The sequence below is a fragment of the Balaenoptera acutorostrata genome, chromosome X, assembly GCF_949987535.1.
Source record: "Balaenoptera acutorostrata chromosome X, mBalAcu1.1, whole genome shotgun sequence".
Lineage (NCBI taxonomy): Eukaryota > Metazoa > Chordata > Mammalia > Artiodactyla > Balaenopteridae > Balaenoptera > Balaenoptera acutorostrata.
Genome location: NC_080085.1, coordinates 61,806,168 through 61,827,972, shown reverse-complemented (window position 1 = coordinate 61,827,972; position 21,805 = coordinate 61,806,168). Strand labels below are relative to the sequence as shown.

General features: G+C 40.6%; 1 protein-coding gene across 21 annotated transcripts in view; it reads right to left on the bottom strand.

The window, feature by feature from the left end:
- TAF1 (TATA-box binding protein associated factor 1) overlaps positions 1–21,805 on the bottom strand; it is a 120,837-nt gene that overhangs the window by 31,792 nt on the left and 67,240 nt on the right. For 4 of the 21 annotated variants that reach the window (XR_009006674.1, XM_057538309.1, XM_057538312.1 and 1 more), the window contains exons 33-39: positions 13,848–13,915; positions 13,387–13,503; positions 10,093–10,218; positions 9,179–9,280; positions 8,756–8,912; positions 7,987–8,164; positions 578–618 (exon numbers count right to left, since the gene is read on the bottom strand). Coding sequence is in view for 15 of the 21 variants with exons in the window: in XM_057538309.1 (XP_057394292.1) it covers positions 578–618; positions 7,987–8,164; positions 8,756–8,912; positions 9,179–9,280; positions 10,093–10,218; positions 13,387–13,503; positions 13,848–13,915 (789 nt within the window). In the remaining 6 variants the exon portion in view is untranslated. Of the gene's footprint in view, positions 1–577; positions 619–837; positions 928–3,452; positions 5,292–6,125; positions 6,211–7,986; positions 8,165–8,755; positions 8,913–9,178; positions 9,281–10,092; positions 10,219–13,386; positions 13,504–13,847; positions 13,916–14,750; positions 16,162–21,805 lie in introns of those variants that run through there. The other 17 variants (XR_009006677.1, XR_009006679.1, XR_009006678.1 and 14 more) reach the window with 9 other exon arrangements.

Here is a 21,805-nt window from a genome sequence, read left to right as displayed (position 1 = left end):
CTTCCTTGAGCATTAAATTAGAACCCTCACCCCATACCCTTTCTCATCACTTTGTTTTGTCTTCGGAGTACTTCTCTCACTCTCATTCACTTGTTTGTCTTCCTCCCCCACTAGATCCTAAACTCTCTGAGGGAAGGGGGTATGTTTTATTCACTGCTGTATTCAGAGCACGAAGAATAATGCCTGGCACCCACTAGGCTCAATCAACATTTGACTAACTGACTGAAATATCCCCCACATTTAATCAATCACTTGTAGATTCTACCTCCTCAATTCTCTCAAATCTTTGCCCACTGTTCTTGCTTCACAACTGACTCATATCTTGCTTAAATGACTGCCACAACCATCTCCAGCCCTATTCTATAGTCCATAGCCCAAATTGCAGCTAAAGTGATCCAAATCCTTCAATAGATTCCTACTGCCTTTAGGATTATGTCCAGATTCTTTAGCAAAGCATATAGAGCTCTCCATGATCTGGACCCTGGCTAATTCTAGTTTCAGCTTTTGCCAGCCCCTTCCATATGCACCATGCTCTAACCATCCCTAACTATTTATAGTCACATGCAAACTGCTTTACCTTTTTTGCTTCTACACCATGACAGCTGTGTTGCTGAGGACCTTTGGAGAAAAATCACACAATAAAGTAAATCGGTACCATTTTAGATAAACACCATTTAACCTCATTTGTGCATTGAACACCTATAACAATCCTTTTATGGATCCCTAGTCAGCTCCAGCTCCCATTTCCCTCATGACCATTAAAAAAAATACCAAGAAACACTTCAACATTAATAGAAGGGTTTACAGTGAAAAGAATGCGCCCCTCCCCAACCCTACCTCACTCCTAGAGGTGTTCACAGTTTGAAGCGCAATGTGCCAAATCTTCTCTGTGAATATGCAAATATGCATTTACATCCCTTTTGTCTCCTAAACAAATGAAATTAAATGTCACCTACTATTCTAAGACTTATTTCTTCAAGAATATCTTTCCATATTAGTACATATAGATTTTCCTCATTCTTTTTCAACAGTTGCATATTTTTTGACTGGACGTACCATAATTCAACCTCTCTGCTACTAATGGACATTTAGCAGGTTTCCCGTTTTTCATTCTCTCAGCAGTTCAACACTTTTATTCAAGCTCCCATCCCATTTTCACTTTTCTCACAAGGATGATTATACCTATTTCACAGAGGAAACTGAAGCTATGAAGTGTGAACTCCTCCAACTTTCTATCTCCCTCATCTATACGCTGATCTGTAACTCCAACTCCGTCCTTCCTTTGTCTGGGGGTGGGGGGGAATCTCTTCTCCTATAGGAGAAACTGCTATCTATGCTAACATTCCTTCCTGTTTTCACAGAGGTCTTTCCAACAATTATCTTCTCTTGCTTTTTTCCAACCCCTCCTTCTCTATTGCTTTCTCCCTTAAGCCTATGTAAGCGTACTTATTTATCTTCCATCTTTTTTTTTTTTTTTTTTAATTCTTGGCTGCACCAGCGCCACATGCAGGATCTTAATTCCCTGACCAGGAATCAAACCTGCGGCCCCTGCAGTGGAAGTGCAGAGTCTTAACCACTGGACAGCCAGGGAAGTCCCTATTTTTCTTCCATCTTAAGGTACAGTATGCTAACACATATATATGGAATCTAAGGAAAAAAAAAAAGGTCATGAAGAACCTAGGGGCAAGACGGGAATAAAGACACAGACCTACTAGAGAATGGACTTGAGGATATGGGGAGGGGGAAGGGTAAGCTGTGACAAAGTGAGAGAGTGGCATGGACATATATACACTACCAAACGTAAAACAGATAGCTAGTGGGAAGCAGCCGCATAGCACAGGGAGATCAGCTCGGTGCTTTGTGACCACCTAGAGGGGTGGGATAGGGAGGGTGGGAGGGAGGGAGATGCAAGAGGGAAGAGATATGGGAACATATGTATATGTATAACTGATTCACTTTGTTATAAAGCAGAAACTAACACACCATTGTAAAGCAATTATACTCCAATAAAGATGTTAAAAAAAAAAAAAGACTTTCCCCCTCTTTTATTCCTCACAGCCTAGCTTCTTGAAAGAGTAGTCTATGATCTCTCTTGTCACTTCCTCATCTTCCATCTGTCCCTCACCTTCCTGCTGGCTGGCTTCTAATCTCACTCTCTTGCTAGCTAAGGTCACCAGGGACCTCCTAGTTGCCAAACCCAAAGGCTCTCAGGCTTTATTTTACTTTACTTCTCTGTGGTATATATGCTAAGTCTTTTTCTTTTTTCCTTTAAAACTCCTTCCTTGGTTTAAGAAATATCATCAAGTTTTCCTTCTATTTTTGACCACCCCTAAAAATTGGTCTATACGAGCATTCTGCCCTCCATACCCTTCTGACTCTACACAGGCTTCCTGTGTGATCTCACCTACTCCCAAGTTTGCACAAATCCTAAGCTTTCTACCTATCATAGTTTAAACACACATGCTCCCAACCGAACTTAGCTATTTCTCCTACCTTCCACCCTCAATCTGTTCAGTGAATGGCCATCACCATTTACCCAATCACCTAAGTCAGAAACCTAGATTCCACTTTTTTTTTTTTTTACTTTCCATTATCCAATCAGTCACCAAGAGGTACCTCTCATTTCACCCCTACTGCCAATGCCTCAGCCAGTTTAAGTCTCCATCATCTCTCATCTGGCGTCACCCCTCCCCAGCCCATTTTTCACACTGTGCCAGTGATCTAAGATGAGCATTTGATCCTGAGCCTTGTAATCACTACACTACATATGTTTCCTTTATTCCATCCATCCAGAACTACTTGTTGTTCCATGAACAGACCATGTACTTTCATGCCCCTAAGCATTCTGTTCTCTCTGCCTAGAATACTTCCCCCCCGCTGGCCCCCAGCAAACTCCTCCCTACTCTTCATGATCTATCTGAAGGGTTCCCCTCTATGAAGGCTTCTCATCCTTACTTCATAAGCAGAGTTGGTAACTCCTTATCACCATGAAACTTTGTAAATACTTATTGCAATGATCATTTCTTATTAAACTTATTTATATGTCTATCACTCATTCTAGACCTTAAGTGCCCTGCCATCAGAAACTGTATCTTAACGTCTGTATCAGCATCTAGCAGACTACTTGATAAAAATAGGTGGCTCGATAAATGCTGAATGAATGAATGAATACCATGTACCCATCCAATCAAGCTAAACCAAAATTCTGGAAGCCACCTTTCATTCTTCCTTCTCCACTCCCAAATGCCAATTGGTCATCAAGTCCTGTTGATTCTATCCCCTAAACAGCTCTCAAATTCATCCCCCTCCTCCCCATCTTAATGCCACAGCCCTAGTTCAGGCTCCACTACCCCATACTTGAACTAGATTTGCCCCCCTCCAAACCACTCTCCGCACTAGTGCTGGAATTTTTTAAATTTTTTTATTACAAAAATAATACATTCTTGTAAAAAATTCAAATACAGAAATAAAAGCACGATACCCCACCCAGTAGACACACAAGCATATAGCCTCCTCCCCTCCAATCCCACTCCCCAGAGGTTATCACTGTGAAGAGTTTTGTGTATATCCTTTCAGACCTTTTCCTTTGCATATACACGTATATATAAACACATATAAATACACACACATGGGTTTTGTCATTTACAAAAACGGTATCACACTTGTTACATGATTGTTCAATTTTTCTTCATTTAATATACAGAAAATTTCTAAAACACAAATCTGATTATATCACTCCACTAGAGTGCCTCATTTCTCATAATATAGAATCCATATGCAGTAGCATCAAATTCAAAGCTCTTCCTATCCATCTTTCAGTCTCATCTCTGGCCATTCCAGCATTTGAGGGACTGGAACATAAACCACCTTAAATCCTTTCTGGAACACGGCCGGTACAAACAAACAAACAAACAAACAAACTAGGAACACACTCTGCCATTTCTGGAGTTCGGCCTTTTCACTTCATGTTACACTCTGCCTGGACTTTTCCATCTGGCAAGCTCCTAATAATTCTTCAACAATCAGCTTAAAAATTACCTCTAGGAAGACTTCCCTGACTTTTTCAGACATGATCACTCCTCTATTTTCCCCTATACTTTATATCTAGCTTCTTAATTGCACGTCTCTCACAGTACTGTAATGATTTATTAACATGTCTTGAATTCCACTCCCCCTCCCCCAACTTGATGGTGATATTGTTCAGTGAAAGGAATGCGTCTTATTTAATTTTGCATCCCAAGGTTTTGATGGAATGCTTACCATGGAGCAGATGCTCAGTAACGAATCTGTTGAGGATTTTATGATTCTAGGAACATTTACTGAGTACCTACTCTGCACAGAACCATATCCTGAGCATGAAAAGAAACAGAAGACACAGTCTTTGCCCTAAGGAACTTACCATTTCCCTACCATTTCCCCTGGGGGGGAGGGACAGAACACATTTACATGGCAACATATCATTTCTGACATATAGGCTGTTTCAAAGATTTATAGTTATTTGCCTCCAATTCATTTAGGAACAAGGCAGTGTATAATCAAATACATAATAAAATAATGGGCAGTTCAGTTTGTCCAAGAGGTTTATGCTTTTAGTGTGGCACAGAGTCCACCAGAATCCAATTCTCTGTCCCAGCAGAGGGGCTGTCCCCTGTTCCAGCCTGCACATTAGAAAACTGAGATGATACCATGCTTGGAAATTTTCTAATACATCAAGAGGACATAAAGTTATTAGTTCTTTCATGATTTCTCTTCTTTCCCCAGGAAAGAATGATACTAAGAGCAATAAATGGAGTTAAAGGGGGCACTGGAGAAGGAGAAGATTGTTCTCTGTTAGTGGCAGGGGGAAGGGGGTTGCTTGATTTTAAATCAAAGGGTGGCACTGCCCCAGGAAGATCAGGAGAAGTGATTTTTTTATCATTTACTTACTTACTAATTTTTAAAGGCTACGGTACTAGTTAATCTGGTGATTTCAAGATCAGACACTGTACAAATATAAACAAATGGGGGAAAGGTGAACCACCTAGGCTGGAGAACAGGGAAGGCTGACCAAGGAGGCCCAAAGGAAGCCTCATTCATCAGAGTCCAAGTCACTGTCCCCAGCAATGGAGTGGAAATCCTCACTGTCCTCCTCGTCCTCTGACAGGTGGACCTGGCTTAGTACGCTCGGCCCAGAGCGCTGCTCTTCCTCCTCCTCATCTTCTTCCTCCTCTGATACCTCATACCCACCGATGCTGCTGAAGCTTGTGTCTTGGGTGTTCGACTTGGGATCAGGCTCCTCATAGCTCCCATAACTGAGAAGAGAAACATGTCATCTCTCAAGCTCGGACACCATCCTCTAGCTGACCAGTCCCGTTCTTGGTGCCACCAAGGGATCAGCCCATCTCACCTCCCCTGGACACTAAAATGACAGTTCTGGACTGTTCTACAGGTCCCTGAGAGAAAAATGATCCTATTCAAAAACATCAACTTGCCAACTTCATATACGCAAGAATCTGAATGAAAGAAACTCCCCTGCCAACCCGAACAACACACTGCCAACTTACATGACCATAAATGCTCTGAGAGCCTCATAGTTTCGTCTGCCACTTACAGCTTCACTCATCTACATATCCAATTAGTCAACAGTCCTGAAGATTCTACCTTTTCAATATATCTTGTCTCTATCCCCTCCTTTCCAGCCCTATTCTGCCTGCCTTGGCTTAGTCCTTTGTCATCCCTGGCCGCCTGCACCACTGAAATCAGTCTTTATGCCTCCAGTCTTGCTCTCCCCCAATTAATTCTTCACATTTCTGCCAGAGTGCTGTTTATTTTTGTTTGTTTGTTTATTCTTAATTTTACTTAAAAAAAACACAAGTAATGCACGTTCACTGGTTAAAAAAAAATTAGAATATACACCAGAAAAAAAAAAAAAAAACACCAATAACTCTACCACCCAGAGATAATCTTTTGGTATATGACCTTCCAAATTTTTTTCTATGCACTTCACTTTGATGCTTAAACATTTCCTTTTTATTTACAAAATTGGAATACTCTATATACTCTTCAGGAATCTGCTTTTCCACTAATGTTTATAATGAACATCTTTCCATGTCAATAAACATACATCTATAGCATCATTTTAATACCTGCATGGTATTCCACTGTATGGCTGTAACATGATTTATTTCACAGTCTCTCACTAGAACATTTAAGCTGTCTTCAATCTTCCCACTATGAGAAACAATGCTGTGATAAACATCCTTGTACAAACATCTTGATGAAGGTATTTTATTGTTCCCATGGAATAACTTCCTAGATATGGAATGTGGGCGCCAAAGGGGATGCACACTTTTTAAGTTTCTGATTTATAATGATAAATTGCTGTATCTCTCTCACCTACCCCTTTCGATTTACATTACCAACCAGTCATTTCAGAATGTCTTTTTCCTCATGCCTTTTCCAACACTGGGCATTATCATTCATTTTAATCTTTGCCCATCTTATAGGTTAAAAAATTGCATTTCATTGTTTTATTGCATTTCTTTGATTCTTAGGGAAGCTAATTTTTCATATATTTATTGGCCATTTGCATTTCTTTTGTAAACTGTTAATTCATGGCTTTTGCCCATCTTTCTTTTGGGGCACAGAGCAACCTTTCCAAAATACAGATTTGATCATACTACTCTCATTCAATGTTTGCCCCAAATTTTCAGGCCCTTCATGATTTGGTCCTTACCTACTTCTTTAAACTGTCTCTATTACATGGATCATGATCAAAACCTCCAGCCACACTGAGCTACTTGCATTCTCTAGAAGTGTTTCATGTCTCTGTGTCATCATACATGCTGTTCTTAGTCTCTGGAATGTCCTTCACTTCTTTTTTCATTTAGCTGATTCCTATTCTGATTCAGCTCAGTTTCTCTAACCAGCTCCCCCACTCCACTCCTACCCAAGTCCCAGAAAAATCCTGTCGTTGCCTATCACAGCACTTTTCTTGTTACACTGTGATCATCATCTGTTTGCCTGTTTTAGATTTCCCACTAGACTGAACTCCCTGAAGCAAGGACAACATCCTTGCTTTTGTACTTGTAAATATTTGCTGGATGAATAGACTCTTAACTGCTTTCTGGATACCTGTGGCTTAGATGTATCATATGTACCTTAAATCCAACATCTCCACAGACAAATTCATTTTTTGCCTGCTTTCCCACTCCATCTAATACCTGTTTTTCCTCTTTCTTCTCTCAGTGACATTCCCATTCATTATATATCTAATCTCCTTACCTCCTAAATCCAATTGATCTACCCTGTGAACAGCTCTTGAATATGTCCCTTCCCTTTCTTCCACTCCTAACAGATTCTAGCTGAATTCCTTATCACTGCCCTAGAGTTACTGAACACACAAATTTGATGTTACTTTCTTTTCCTTAAAGTGATGATTCCCATTAACCACAATCCAAATGTCTTAGCATACCAGTTAATGTCCTCTACAGTATAATCCCTTGCTACTTCTAGAGTCACAACGCCCAGCAACCTCCCTTCTGTCTGGAATTTACTTTGCTATATTTCTGTGCCTTTGAACATACTGTTCCATCTCTAAGGATCTCCTCACCTGCTGCCACTTATCTACTTAGTAGACTCCTATTCATCCTGTAAGGCCCAGTTCAAATGTTCCCTCATCTGTGACACTTTCCCTGATTACTCCAAGCAGAGCGAGATACTCCCTCCTCAGTGGTGACTTGGCACTTTGTACTTAACCTATGCTATGTAGCTCTTATCACACTGTATTTGTAATAATTTTGTTGTATCAGTCTCTTCCACTAGACTGTGAGCTCAAGGGCAGGATATGTCTTGCTCCTCTGTGTATCCCCAAGGGCCGAGCACAGTGCCTGGCCCTAGCAGGTGCTCAGGAAATGTTTGATGGATGAAAGTAATCTGATGCTGGGCCCTCTGACATCATAGCTGGGCACTGATGCCACAGCCCTGTAGCGTGTTGCTACCGATTACCTGATGTTGCTATCCTCCAAACCATGAGAAGCCTCCCCACCGTCTCCCTCATAGGACATCATGCTTTCTTCATTTTCCATGCCCATCCTTGTGTTCTCCTGAAGCATGCGGGGCTGTTTGGGTCTTATCCCACCAGATCCCACATCAGAGTCACTTCCACTTTCACTCAGCTGGATAGCTGTGAAAAGAGACAGATCCTGAGATAAGTTTGACAAAGAATTAACATCTTTGGCTTAGTCTTCCAGAACTAGTTAATCCCATGCATCTACAGAGGCATCTTGCCTGGACTCCTCACCTCAGAGGATTGCCTATGGTCAACATTGACAAGATCTGTAGTTTGGAAAGAGAATTAAAAAATCATTTCCTTTTTCCATTTCAGTGCTATCTATCTGTTCTTTTTCCCCCCATCATCTCCTCCTATACTCATCCCCTGCCATTGCCATTAATCCACAAAAAAATCCCAAAGCAGGATCTTTTTTCTTCATTTTCCTTCCCTATTGCCACATATAACACTTCTATCTCGTTTTTATCAAGTATTCAAATCAAAACTGCTGCTTTGGCATTGCCTTTTTGACTGTCATCTTTTGTACCTTCTGTGTTGTACTTTTTCACCTCTTCTAAGACTAATGAATTTGATCAGCCTATGAGTGACTGCTCAGTACCCTGAGGTCTATTAATGGGACTTCAATAAAAGAGCAGTTTCTGGTAACAGCATATGTGGCCCAGAGCTTCCTCCCAAGTCCTGAGGGTGCCATGGTGAGCTACATACCAGAGAAAGGGTTATCTCCTTCTTCATCACTCCCAGCATCTTCCTCATCATCTTCTCCTTCAGACATAAGCAAATCCTCATACAGGACACTGGCTTGAGGCTGTTGCACAGTTCCCTCCTCTTCATCTGCAAGATCACCATCTGCATCTTCACCTTCCTAAATGAGACCAGTTGAGGATCAAAGTCCCATTAATCGACCAAGTAAAAGACCAGAAGCCACCACCAGCCACACCCCCCTTGCTGCCTTACAAGAAGTTACATAATTTTGGTGGATAGATTTGTTTAGCTGGTTCTTAAAGTCAGATTGAGCCTCACTATGGAGACCTTCTGATAGCGCCTGGGGATTTGGCCTGTCCTGTACTACTGGGGCTCCTACCATATAAGGGTATAATGTAACCATAAGCTTTCTGTAAGCATACTCACTGGGGCTGGAGTCTTAGGTTTCCCATCCTCCTCCTCATCATCATACCCTTCAATATCTACATCAGAGTCTTCCTCGCCCAGCCTACCTCGGCCCTGGTGCATCTGAGTAAGGAACACAAATAGCACATCATTGAGGGACGTGCCAGTAGGAGGAGTCAACCAAGGGCTCTCACTCAGGACCGATGCTCCTCCCTGATATCCCAGCCAACCCCACAGCTAGTGGGGGCTGTTTACACAGCTCAAGGCATGTGTATTTTCCCCCATTCATTCTTTGGAAATCACAGGTAGGGTTAAAAAAAAAAACAAACAAAAACCCAAAGAACAGGAAGGCCTTGGTCTACTATTACTGTATCATCACAAGGAGACTCCTCCTTTCTAAACCAAGCTTTCCCTAGCTTGTGTTGGACTCTTTGGGACAGAAAAACCCTTCTGGATTTTGTACTCTCCAGTGGAACCCTGACTGAGATCAGCTGGTAAGAGTTCTGGCTTCAGATCAGGAGTATCTGCTGATACCTCTAGAAAACGCCAATTTAAAAAACTTAATTTTAAAAATAACTTTAATTTAGATAACTCATATACAGTAAAGTAGCAGGGCAATTATTTTGAACTCTGTCTCTGAATGCAGTTGGTCTTTCTAGTCACCTGTCAGGCTGCTGTGATGCCTCACACACTTTTCACACTTGTACCTTCCCTTAAGTTCTGCTGTGCCTGACTCTGCCCATGGTGACAGACAGAAGACAATGCCAGTCATGCGACCTGCCACCGTCCCACCTTGAAATCACATTTCCAGGCCTTCATTCCCAGGGCCAAGGGGTCCAATCATCATCCTTGACACATGTCCACACATCACCACCATCACTCCCCCATCCCCTACCCCCAAGCATACTACCAATCTCACAAAAAGAATATCCTACCTGTGTCACCTGCTTTTCTGGAGTGGCAGTGGGAATATCCAGGACAGACATATTGCTCTCATCTTGAAATACAGAGGCATCTCGAGACATACTGAGGGATGTGTTGGTATCATACAAATCAGGAGGCTGTGGCACAAATCATACAACTTAGCTTCTATTTAGTAAAGGGAGCAAGAAATACAGAGAACTCCTCTTTAGAGTATTCACTGCAGAAAAAGGTCATGCAGAACAATCCATTTAAAGAGAAAACATAGTTTTGACATAGTTTTATGGACAGGTTTTTGGGAATCTCACAAATGTTGCTCATTCTAGCAGAGAGGCATCTGATGTATATGATCAGAAGCCTGAAGCAGAAAAGCATCAAAGCTATGGGACAATTCTATGTCCTAACAGCCTTTATGGTCAATAACCTAATTTCTTCTAAGCCTTGTCTTATTGTTTTTAGGCCCAGGGCTTCATACCAGTGCCATTTGGATTGTTTGGTTTGGAGACATCTAATAGAAAATGGGATAAAGAAATTTCAGTTCCAACCAGAGCATGGAATGGGGTAAGAGCTTATGAGCTCACCAGAGGATGCTACGAGGCAAAATGGCATGGTGAAAAACCATGGACTTTGGAGTAAACTGCCCTGGGTTTGAGTCCTGGCTCTACCATTTGCTAGCAGAGTAACTTTAACAAATTACTTAATTTCTCTAAGCCTTGATTTCCTCAACTGTGAAACACGGATGATAATGTCTACCTCACAAGGTTGTTTGGGAGAATTAAGAGATGTGTATATGCTCCTTACCCAAGGAGCATATCCTTCCTTCTTCCCTCTCCTAAAGAGAACAGGGATTTAAAAAATGGACTATTCAGTGAAAGGAGGGCAGGAGGGACTAAAAAAGAACAGGCTGGAAAAGTAGGAAAGCGTTCTCTAAAAAGCTGGCTGAGGGCAGAAATATTATGCGGCTATTAAAAAATGTTTTCAAAGACTATTTAATGAAATAAAATGCTCATGATATAATGTGAAGCGAAAACAAGACACAAAATCATAATGACCAATTTCACTTTAAAAATGTGTCTATAAACGCACACGTACACGCATTACAGATTTGAAACATGCCAAAATGTTCACAGTGGTTGGTTCTTTCTGACTGGTGGACTTGATTTTAGGTAACTTATTTATTCTGTATATTTTCCAATGTGTCCCAGTGAACATGTTACTTTTATCAACAAAAAACCCACGTGTGTTACTTTGTTGTTGGTTTTGTTGTTTTTAAAGCAAACAAACAAGGCTGATTGGGAACAGGGTTTTGGAGAAAGAGAGGCAAAAAAGAATTCAAAGCATTACACTGCAAATAAACTAGTTGTGGAACAAAAGAGAAAATCAGGGAATGAGACGCTATGTGGGAAAATGTAAAGTAAGCAATTTTAGAGAAAGTGTTCAGCTGAACGTATGGTGTAATACAAGCTGGGTAGAAACAGTTGAGTGAAGATACATTATTGATTACCACCATTTAGAGCTGGAAGTAAAGTACGATTACTGTCATGTTTCTACACAACAAAATTGTATTATGACAGGTTAAACTTACACAAACACACTTTAACAGCATTTGGGTTTGAGAGTAGTAATGAGTAAGGACAATCACTCATGCGCATCTTCCTCAGGTTTAGAAGTAATGCACTGGGCTTACTAATTTAAAACGTGTATATATGAGCGAAGGCAATGATCAGAGAGTGAACTGGAATAATGAAGAGGCAATACCTACACCCTACTCCTCATAGGAGATCCTCTTAACTGCACAAAACAACAGCTACTGCTCCTGAGGGAGAACAGTTGCCAGGTTTTCCTCGCCATTTGAGATAGTTGGGAGGGGAAGGGAAGAACGGAAGATGGCTTCTGGGTCTAAGGCTCTGACTCACCAAAGGGCTAGCCTTAGGCTGTCATAGAGCAGAGCAAACCACACGCCACTCAGTAGTTAGACTCTCCTGGGGAATGATGGCTAAAACCCAGGCTTTAACTTACCACAAAGGGTCTTGCGGAAGCTGTGGGCCTATTAGCAAATAGGACCTTCCTGGGCAACATCACTCACCCAAGCCCCCTTGACCCAATCTGCCCACACACTCCAAGAGCCTTTCCTTGTTCTGGGCCTGGAAGAAGTATCTTAGGGCTCTTTATACTTGGCCCCTCAGTGGCCTAGGTTTTGGGGTGAAAGAGAGAGTAAAAGATAGATAGGGAGAGTGCATGAATGAGATATAGACAGCAATTATCCAACAGAGATCACACAGGTTGCATTATTAGTTCAGAGTGAAACCTGAGCAGAATGGAAAAACGTTTTCCAGTGGGAATTGGGAGAAATCTGCATTAGAATATTTGGTTACATTTGAAAGGGCCTCTGAGAATCCTGTAGGTGACTTTCATACAGATAAGGAAATAAACATTTCCTGAATGTCTACTATGTGCTGGGCAAATGACCTTGTTTAATGTTTACAACAATCTTGAAAAGTACACTTTAGAGAAACGGAAACTGGATTAGAGGGGTTAAGTTAACTTCCCAAATTCACAAAGCTAGATAGCAGCAGAGCTAAGACTCAAACCCAGGACTGTTTTATACCAACCTTCATGTACTTTCCACTTTACCACAGTGCCTCCAATACAGTTATATTCTGGTAAGTCTTATTTTTCAAATATACCAGCCCTCTAAGAGTATAGTATAGATGAAAGAGACTCTTAGTATATTCAAGGGTCAGATCCGAAAGACTAAAAATTTCTTATTAATCTTGCTCTCTAGTCTTTGAAATGAAAATTTAAGAACATTATAAAACATTACCTGTCTTCATTTACGGGGAGAGTGAGTCAATCCAGGAAAATGGGTGACATCTGAGCTACACTGAGATATCTCAGAGGGAATGAGTAATCAGGCATCTATAAGGCACAGGAACAATGTGGCCCATGTCTATACTCTAGGGATGTCCTAGAACCCCAATGCATGAGGCAAGGGAGCTCCAGAGACTCAAGAGAATGCCTCTGGCTATGGTAGTCAGGAATCTGGTATTCCTAAATACTGCCTAAACAACTAAGACCCCACCCCATTCATTCATCCCATATCTGTCTCTTCTGGATTCAACAAGGCTACCAAGACCCACGGCCCTCACTCACCTTAGCCTTTGAGAAGACAAGAAAGCACACGAAAGGCATATGAAGAGGAAGGACAGAGAAGAAGGGTATCTCAGTAAATACATCTGTTAACATGCTCCCAAGTTCCCAAACCAAAAAGAAAACTGTAAGAGGAAGCTTCTAGTCCTCAGACTCACCTGAGGTGTGTAAGGCCCTGGGGTCATTGGGTCCAAGCTTTCTAATTCTGCTTCCTCCAAAGCTGCTTCTTTAGCTGTGCAAATATCCTTCTCAAGTTGAGTCAAATGCTCATCATACTGAGAAATAAAGAAAATTAGTGAATTCATTCAACATTTGTTTTAGACACTGGGGATACAAAAGTTGTAAAAGGAGCAAATGAAAATCCTTGTCTTCGAGGAGCTTCTATTCTAGTGGCAGGACACATATGGTAATTAAAGTAAATAATTACATAGTTTATTAAAAACATTTAGTGCTAGGTAAGAAAATAAAGCAGGGAAGGAAATAAGGGATGTGGGTTGAGGTTTGGGGTGGGATATTACGTTTTAAAACAGGATAGGCAGAGAAGGCCTCTTCATCACTCTAGGGAACAAAGGGATTCCAGAAAGCTAGATCCTAAGGGGACCTCCTCTTTACCACTTACCTCAGTCAATGTCTGGTAACAGACGTTCACAATCTCCTGAGCAGTCTTGGTATACTGACTTTCAGGCCCTAAAAATGAAGAGAATGCCATTACCTTTGCAGACTTCAGTTCCAGAAATTTACATTGTCACCAGTGGTAGTGTCCCATTATCCTAGATCCAAAGAATCACGCTTCAGCTTTAACTTGGACTCTTGCTCTACTTTTGGAGGTGGAAAATTTCAAATACATACAAATACAGAGACACTAATAAAATGAACTCCCATGTACCCATCCATTACTCAATGTCAATGATTATCAATACATGGTCAATCCTGTTTCATTTACACCAACTTTGACACTTCCCAAATTATTCTGAAGCAAATTCCAGCATTTCATTTCATCCATAAATTGTTCAGTATGTGTCTTTAAGGACTCTTTAAAAAAATAACTATGTATGATACTATAATGGTAGATACATGTCACTATACATCTGTCAAAACCCACAGAATGTACAATACCCAGAGTGAACCCTAATGTAAACTATGGACTTTGGGTGATAATGATGTGTCAATGTAGGTTCATTGATTGTAACAAATTTACCAACTTAGTGGGGGACGTTGATAACAGGGGAGGCTGAGCACGTGTAGGCGCACAGGGTATATGAGAACTCTCTGTACCTTCTGCTCAATTTTGCTCTAAACTGCTCTAAAAAATAAAGTCTATTTAAAAAAGAAAAACCAACTGTATTACACCTAAAATAGTTAACAATAATTCTTTAATATTATTAAACAGCCAGTCAACATTCAAATTTCCCCAACTGTTTTACAAATGTTCTTTTACATTTGATTTTTTGGAATCATAATCCAAATAAGGTCCACACACTGCATTTGACTGATGTGTCTCTTTAAGATACTTTAATCTATTAGGTGATTCTTAACCAAACTACACAGCTCCCCATACAGTTTTTGTCACAAGTTGCAAACTGGTGGCTTGCAGGTCAATCCAGTTTTATTTGGCTCACAAAAAAATCAGTTCAGGTGGTGATCGTTTCATAATGTGCAGAAATGTCAAATCATTGTATTGTGCACCTGGAACTAACATACTGCTGTAGGTCAATTATACTTCAATTAAAAAAAATCACTTCAGTTTGTGAAAATGGATTGAGCTGTGCACTCATAATATATACTTTTCTGTACGTAAACTATACCTCAATAAAAAGTTAAAAAAAAATCTTAGTTGGCAACATTTAACAATCAAGAGATTTCATATAAAAACCCAAATGTCTGGCTTCTCTTAAAAAAGTGAAAGATGTGGCAAGACAGGGTTAGCATTCTCATAATGCACCGATGGGCTGGATCTGAGTAGCAGCTGTCCCTTTTAGATAAGGCATGTGTTTCCCAGGTTACGTTGGTCCCTACCAGGTCTGCTTAACTCATTTATGCCTGGACCCTGAAAACATCTGACTTTTTATTCCCTGCCTTAAGTGCTTTATAATAGTCTTTAACATACTGTTCATTCACCTACTCATTCATAAAACATTTTTGAGTACCTTCTAGGCGCCAGGCACTAGACACAGAAAGGAGTAAGATATAGACCATATCCTCAAGAAGTTATGGTCTAGCACAGTGAGATAGACTATAAACAAATGGGGCAATACAATGCAGTGAAAAAATCTATACAGGGCTCAGTAGAGGCATAGAGGAGGAAGTGGCCAATTCTGGGATGTAAGAAGGAAAGAAGAATTAGGAAACGCTTCACAGAGGAGGTGATGCTTGAATTAAATCTACTATTTATCAGGATGTAAAGGATAAAAAATATACCACATGTGAAGTTTTCATGCTGTAACTACTCTGATTATTGCAAGCTATTATACAAATAAATAAGTCTCCTTCAGTTAAAATCTCTCACAAGCATAGGTCATCTGTTCTTTTTTTTTTAATTAATTTATTTATTTATTTATGGCTGCGTTGGGTCTTTGTTGCTGCGCGCGGGCTTTCTCTAGTTGCGGCGAGCGGGGGCTGCTCTCTTCGTTGTGGTGCGCAGGCTTCTCATTGCAGTGGCTTCTCTTGTGGAGCACGGGCTCTAGGCGCGCGGGCTTCAGTAATTGTAGCACGCAGGCTCAGTAGTTGTGGCTTGTGGGCTCTAGAGTGCAGGCTCAGTAGTTGTGGTACACAGGCTTAGTTGCTCCGCGGCACGTGGGATCTTCCCGGACCAGGGCACGAACCCGTGTCCCCTGCATTGGCAGGTGGATTCTTAACCACTGAGCCACTAGGGAAGTCCCAGGTCATCTAGTCTTTATAAAAGATAAGTAAAGTTGTCTCCTCACACAAGCTGACTGTGCCAAACACAAACCAGAAAGAAAACGCAGTCAACCAAAAGATATTCAGGACATGTAGAAAGACAGCCAGAGCTGGCTCACAGTCAAGAATAGTTTGAGTGATAAGAAGACCGAAGCTGAAGTTTCTGAGTTCTAATCTTCTAGGGCCACCAGTAGGTTGGTCCTCAAAGTACTGACAGAGACAGACTGCAAAAGTTATCAGACAAGCTTTCATGTTGATAGAAATGCATGATGTTAGAGAAAACAGGCTGCATACAGGTTAGAGCCCTCCTTCACCAAGCCAGTACAACATCAGCTTATTGCAGTATCCTGGCTCTTATACCTACCTACCTGACTCATCGCTCAAATTCCAGCCTATAGATTAAGAATTCAGCTCTTCAGTTTTGAAACCTAAACATAAACCAACCCTTTCAATATCTCAATGCTCTCATAATACAAGGAAAAATTAGTTTTATACATTTGCAAAGTTTTCTCTTACTTTAAACCATTTAAAAGACGTGACCTCTTCGTCGCCCATTTTCTTTGCAACACACAACTCTAAATAAATATCCACAGGCTTCCCTGGTGGCGCAGTGGTTAAGAATCCGCCTGCCAATTCAGGGGACACAGGTTCGAGCCCTGGTCTGGGAAGATCCCACATGCCGCGGAGCAACTAAGCCCGTGCGCCACAACTACTGAGCCTGAGCTCTAGAGCCTGCAAGCCACAACTACTGAAGCCCGTGCGCCCACAGCCCGTGCTCCGTAACAAGAGAAGCCACCGCAATGAGAAGCCCATGCACCCCAACGAAGAATAGCCCCCGCCTGCTGCAACTAGAGAGAGCCCGTGTGCAGAAACGAAGACCCAATGCAGCCAAAGATAAATAAATAAATAAAATAAATTTATATTAAAAAAAAACCTAAAAAAATAAAATAAATACCCACTAATAAAGCCCCCAGAATATAAAAAAATACACTTACTTATATAGCTGAGATACTTCTCTGTGTGTTTTGATTACTAGCTGTGTCTGTTCTCAGTTTTTCACAGTCCATGCTCTCAAGAGCTACAAGGGTTTCAGCTATTTAACTCTATTACTCTACTATATGCAAAGTGGCACTGAAGTGTAATATTTCGGATGAAAGATGGTGGTGGAGTTGGCAAACCACTGTTAACACCACCAAAAAAGGATAAAAATACACAGATATTTTCTTAACCCTACCTATACCAGAAATTCTTTATTTATTTGTTTGTTCATTTATTTATTTATTTATGGCTGCATTGGGTCTTCGTTGCTGCACACGGGCAGTGAGTGGGGGCTACTCTTTGTTGTGGTGCATGGGCTTCTCATTGTGGTGGCTTCTCGCTGTGGAGCACGGGCTCTAGGCACGCAGGCTTCAGTAGTTGTGGCACACGGGCTCAGTAGTTGTGGCTCGCGAGCTCTAGAGCACAGGCTCAGTAGTTGTGGCGCACGGGCTTAGCTGCTCCACGGCATGTAGGGTCTTCCTGGACCAGGGCCTGAACCCATGTCCCCTGCATTTGCAGGCGGATTCTCAACCACTGTGCCACCAGGAAAGTCCCTATACCAGAAATTCTTGAATGGAGTGGTAATGAGAGAGATCCATGAACCTCCTGAAACTGTAAACAGAATTCTGTATATAATACATATTTTTCTGAGTAGAAGATCCATAGTTTTCCATCAGATTCTCAAAGGGGTCCATAACCATCTGCATAATGCTAAAAATATTGCTCTATACTCTGCAGCAATCAGGTGCTTACTAAAAGTAGGATGATCAGGGCTTCCCTGGTGGCGCAATGGTTGAGAATCCACCTGCAAATGCAGGGGACATGGGTTCAAGCCCTGGTCCAGGAAGACCCCACATGCCGTAGAGCAGCTAAGCCCGTGCGCCACAACTACTGAGCCTGTGCTCTAGAGCTCGTGAGCCACAACTACTGAGCCCACGTGCCACAACTACTGAAGCCTGCGCGCCTAGAGCCCGTGCTCCGCAATGAGAAGCCACCGCAATGAGAAGCCCGTGCACCACCATGAAGAGTAGCCCCCGCTCGCCGCAACTAGAGAAAGCCTGTGCACAGCAACGAAGACTCAACGCAGCCAAAAATAAATAAATAAACAAACAAATAAAAGTAGGATGATCAGCTTTAAGTTTCACAGCTTAGGAAGAAAAGAGTCATCCAGTGAAAAGACATACACAGACAACAGGGCCTCTGCGGGAATAATAAAGATACTGTGGCTACTGTGGGGGGAAAAAGAGGAGGCAGAAACTGAATTCCAATTTCCCGGTCCCTAAAGGATTACTATACAGAAAATCAGAATTTATGAAGAGTAATTTCCAGGATGACATGAAAATGAATGTGAAAGATAAAACCGTCTATGAATTATCACTGTGCCCTACAGGAGAACAAGTGACCCATTTGCAAAAATGTATGTTTTTCTGAATATATTTTGTTTTTCTTCTCTCTCTTTATTTAGTAAATCATGGCAAAGCAACTGTAAATATCAAAGAAATATATTTATATTTATACTTTGCCTCATTCGTAAGGATTGGCAGTAGCCTACAGAATCACATGTAATTCAAATCAAATGTCCTTAAATAGTGATAATTCCAATGACAGCTTTGGAAAGTTGATATTCCACCAAAATCAAAGAAAATTCCTTTTGTCATTTCTAAGTTAATTTCCCTCTTTAGTAATGTCAGGAGAAGAGAAGAAAGTCACAAGCTTTGTGGTTCCAGTTAGAGAGGGAAAACAAGTATTATTGCTATCTAAAAGGTTTCAGAGAAAAATACCAGTTGAGTTGGTGAGCAGTCCTGCACAACCAAGAGAAGGGGGTTTGTGATCACTTCTAAGCTCCTATTTCCTTTGAGAACATTTCCACAAATACTAAAAATAACCTTCCTCCTAAGAAGATAAGCACTGTGCCAAAACAAGCATAAATTATTATCCTGACAGTGAACGGTGTGGGGGATATGCATGTGTTGCAATGTGAATCATTAAAATTAAAAAATAAAATCTCAGTAGCAGTAGAAAGCTTTAAAAAAAATCAGTGCCAGATTTAAAAAGAAAAAAAGGAAAAATCTGCACAGCTAATTCCTAAAGAAACTAGAATTACTAAATTCAATTATGCGTAGTCCACAGATCCCAAAAAAGATGAGCTTAGGCTCTCCCAATTCTTAGATATTTATCTCAAACTAGGTCCAGAAAAGGTAAAAAGAGAAGTGAATCTAACCTTTCAGACTGTAGCTAGGCTCTTTACATTAGGTATGACGTCGATCAAATGCAAATTAAGATGTTTAGTTTCCAAGATAAAAGGTTTGAGCTCTCAAACCACTGTAACAGAACTTTACTCAGAATCAGGACTAGAAACTCAAGAAGCTAGAAAATCCAGAAGGGAACTGGGGTAATAAATCTCACTGGGCATGGGTAGGATTTACATTCAGGACCTACCTCGTTAAAAGTCCCAAAGAACGTTAAAATACTTTTTTCCCCCAAATGGACCATTCCATTTAGCAACTTAAAAAATACATACATAGCCTTAGCTAAACACACTCATCTCATATTTCTACAACAATTAGAAAAATAACAATATAGACAATTCAAAACACCTTTTCTTGAAGAATAAAATTTGTAACAGCCTAACTCTTCATTTTTAAGTACTTACTGTAAGCCAGGTATAGTGCTAGGCTCTGATGATACAAAGATACAAAAATAAAAAACAGAACAAAACAAACAAAAAACAAGAGATAAGTCCTTGTGCTTGATGCCCTTTCAAGGCTTCATGGAAGATAAATATACACAAACTCATAATTTCAATAACATACCAAGCACTAAGGGATCGTAGAGAAAGTAGCAACTGTGTCAGAGAATGAGGCAGTGTTAAAGAACACTTCTTTGAAACTGTTTTCATCAGGTCAACAGTGATATGCTAACTGCCAAATCCACTCAACATTTTTCAGACTCAACCCTAGAAGTGCTATGTTACATATGCAATTGACGTTCACTTTTCCTTGACATTCTCTAAGCCCAAGCTTCTACAGCACCACTCTCCACTTTTTCTTGGTACTGCACCTCTTTCTTTGGCCGTTAGTTCATTCAACAGATATTTACTGAGTGTTTACTATGTGCCAAGCATTATCCTACACACTGGGGATATGAGACAGACATGGTTCCTGCCTCCATGGAGCTTACAGCAATCACTTATTAGATTTAGGCCATTTTTCTTTCTGTGCCCATTTTTCTTTCTATACTCTTCACCTACCTCTACATGATGCCAACTGTAATAGCTTATATAGAATAAACACGGGGAAGTTAATATTGATTTATATCCTTCACGGTAATAAGGTTTTTTTTTAATTTTTATTTATTTATTTATTTATGGCTGTGTTGGGTCTTCATTTCTGTGTGAGGGCTTTCTTCTAGTTGTGGCGAGTGGGGGCCACTCTTCATCGCAGTGCACGGGCCTCTCACTATCGCAGCCTCTCTTGCTGCAGAGCACAGGCCCCAGACGTGCAGGCTCAGTAGTTGTGGCTCACGGGCCCAGTTACTCCGCAGCATGCGGGATCTTCCCAGACCAGGGCTCGAACCTGTGTCCCCTGCATTGGCAGGCAGATTCTCAACCAATGCGCCACCAGGGAAGCCCGGTAATAAGGTTTTGTTTTGTTTCTCCTGGCACCACAAAAAATACACTGCCTTGACAATACATTACAGAAACTCCTAGGCTGACAGAAAGCCTGTTTTTCTATATCTCCTTTTTCTTTTAATAAATAATAATTTTTATTTTCCCAAATGCTGTTTTTGGAAATGTGGGCTTTGTTGTAGCCTTAATACTTTCTGGTGCATATTTGTTTTCTAGCATATTATAATATCTCGCTCACCATAAGTACAGGACTTTCAGTGAGATGATGCCTTGTAACAGATTGCTATATCACTATTCACTAGCTCAATACAGTACATAAGAGAAGAGGGCTAGTAACTTATGGACATCTTATGTCTATTCCCTATCAAACTTAAGCAGATAATGAATTCTTGAACAACAAACAAGTATTCTCACAGAAATGAAATGTCAAAAGACAATTATCACTGGGCAATCTCCCTCCACTTCAGCCACAGTATTTATTTATATATACATACACACACACACATATTTTATTGAGGTATAGTTGATTTATATATTAGTTTCAGGTGTATAACATAGTAATTCAAAATTTTTATTGATTATACTTCATTTAATTATAAAGTATTGGCTGTATTCCCTGTGCCATACAATATATCATTGTACCCTTTTTATACATAGTAGCAGCCACAGTATTTTTTTAAAATTGAAGTACAATTGATTTACAATGTTGCGATAGTTTCAGGTGTACAGCAAAGTGATTCCATTATACATCTATATATATCTATTCTTTTCAGATTCTTTTTCATTATAGATTATTACAAGATATTGAATATAGTTCCCTGTACTATACAGTAGGTCCTTGTTGATTATCTATTTTATATACAGTAGTGTGCATCTGTTAATCCCAAACACCTAATTTATCCCTCCCCCCACCTTCCCCCTTTGGTAATTGTAAATTTGTTTTCTATGTCTGTGAGTCTATTTCTGTTTTGTAAATAAGTTCTTTTGTATCATTTTTTTAGATTCCACATATA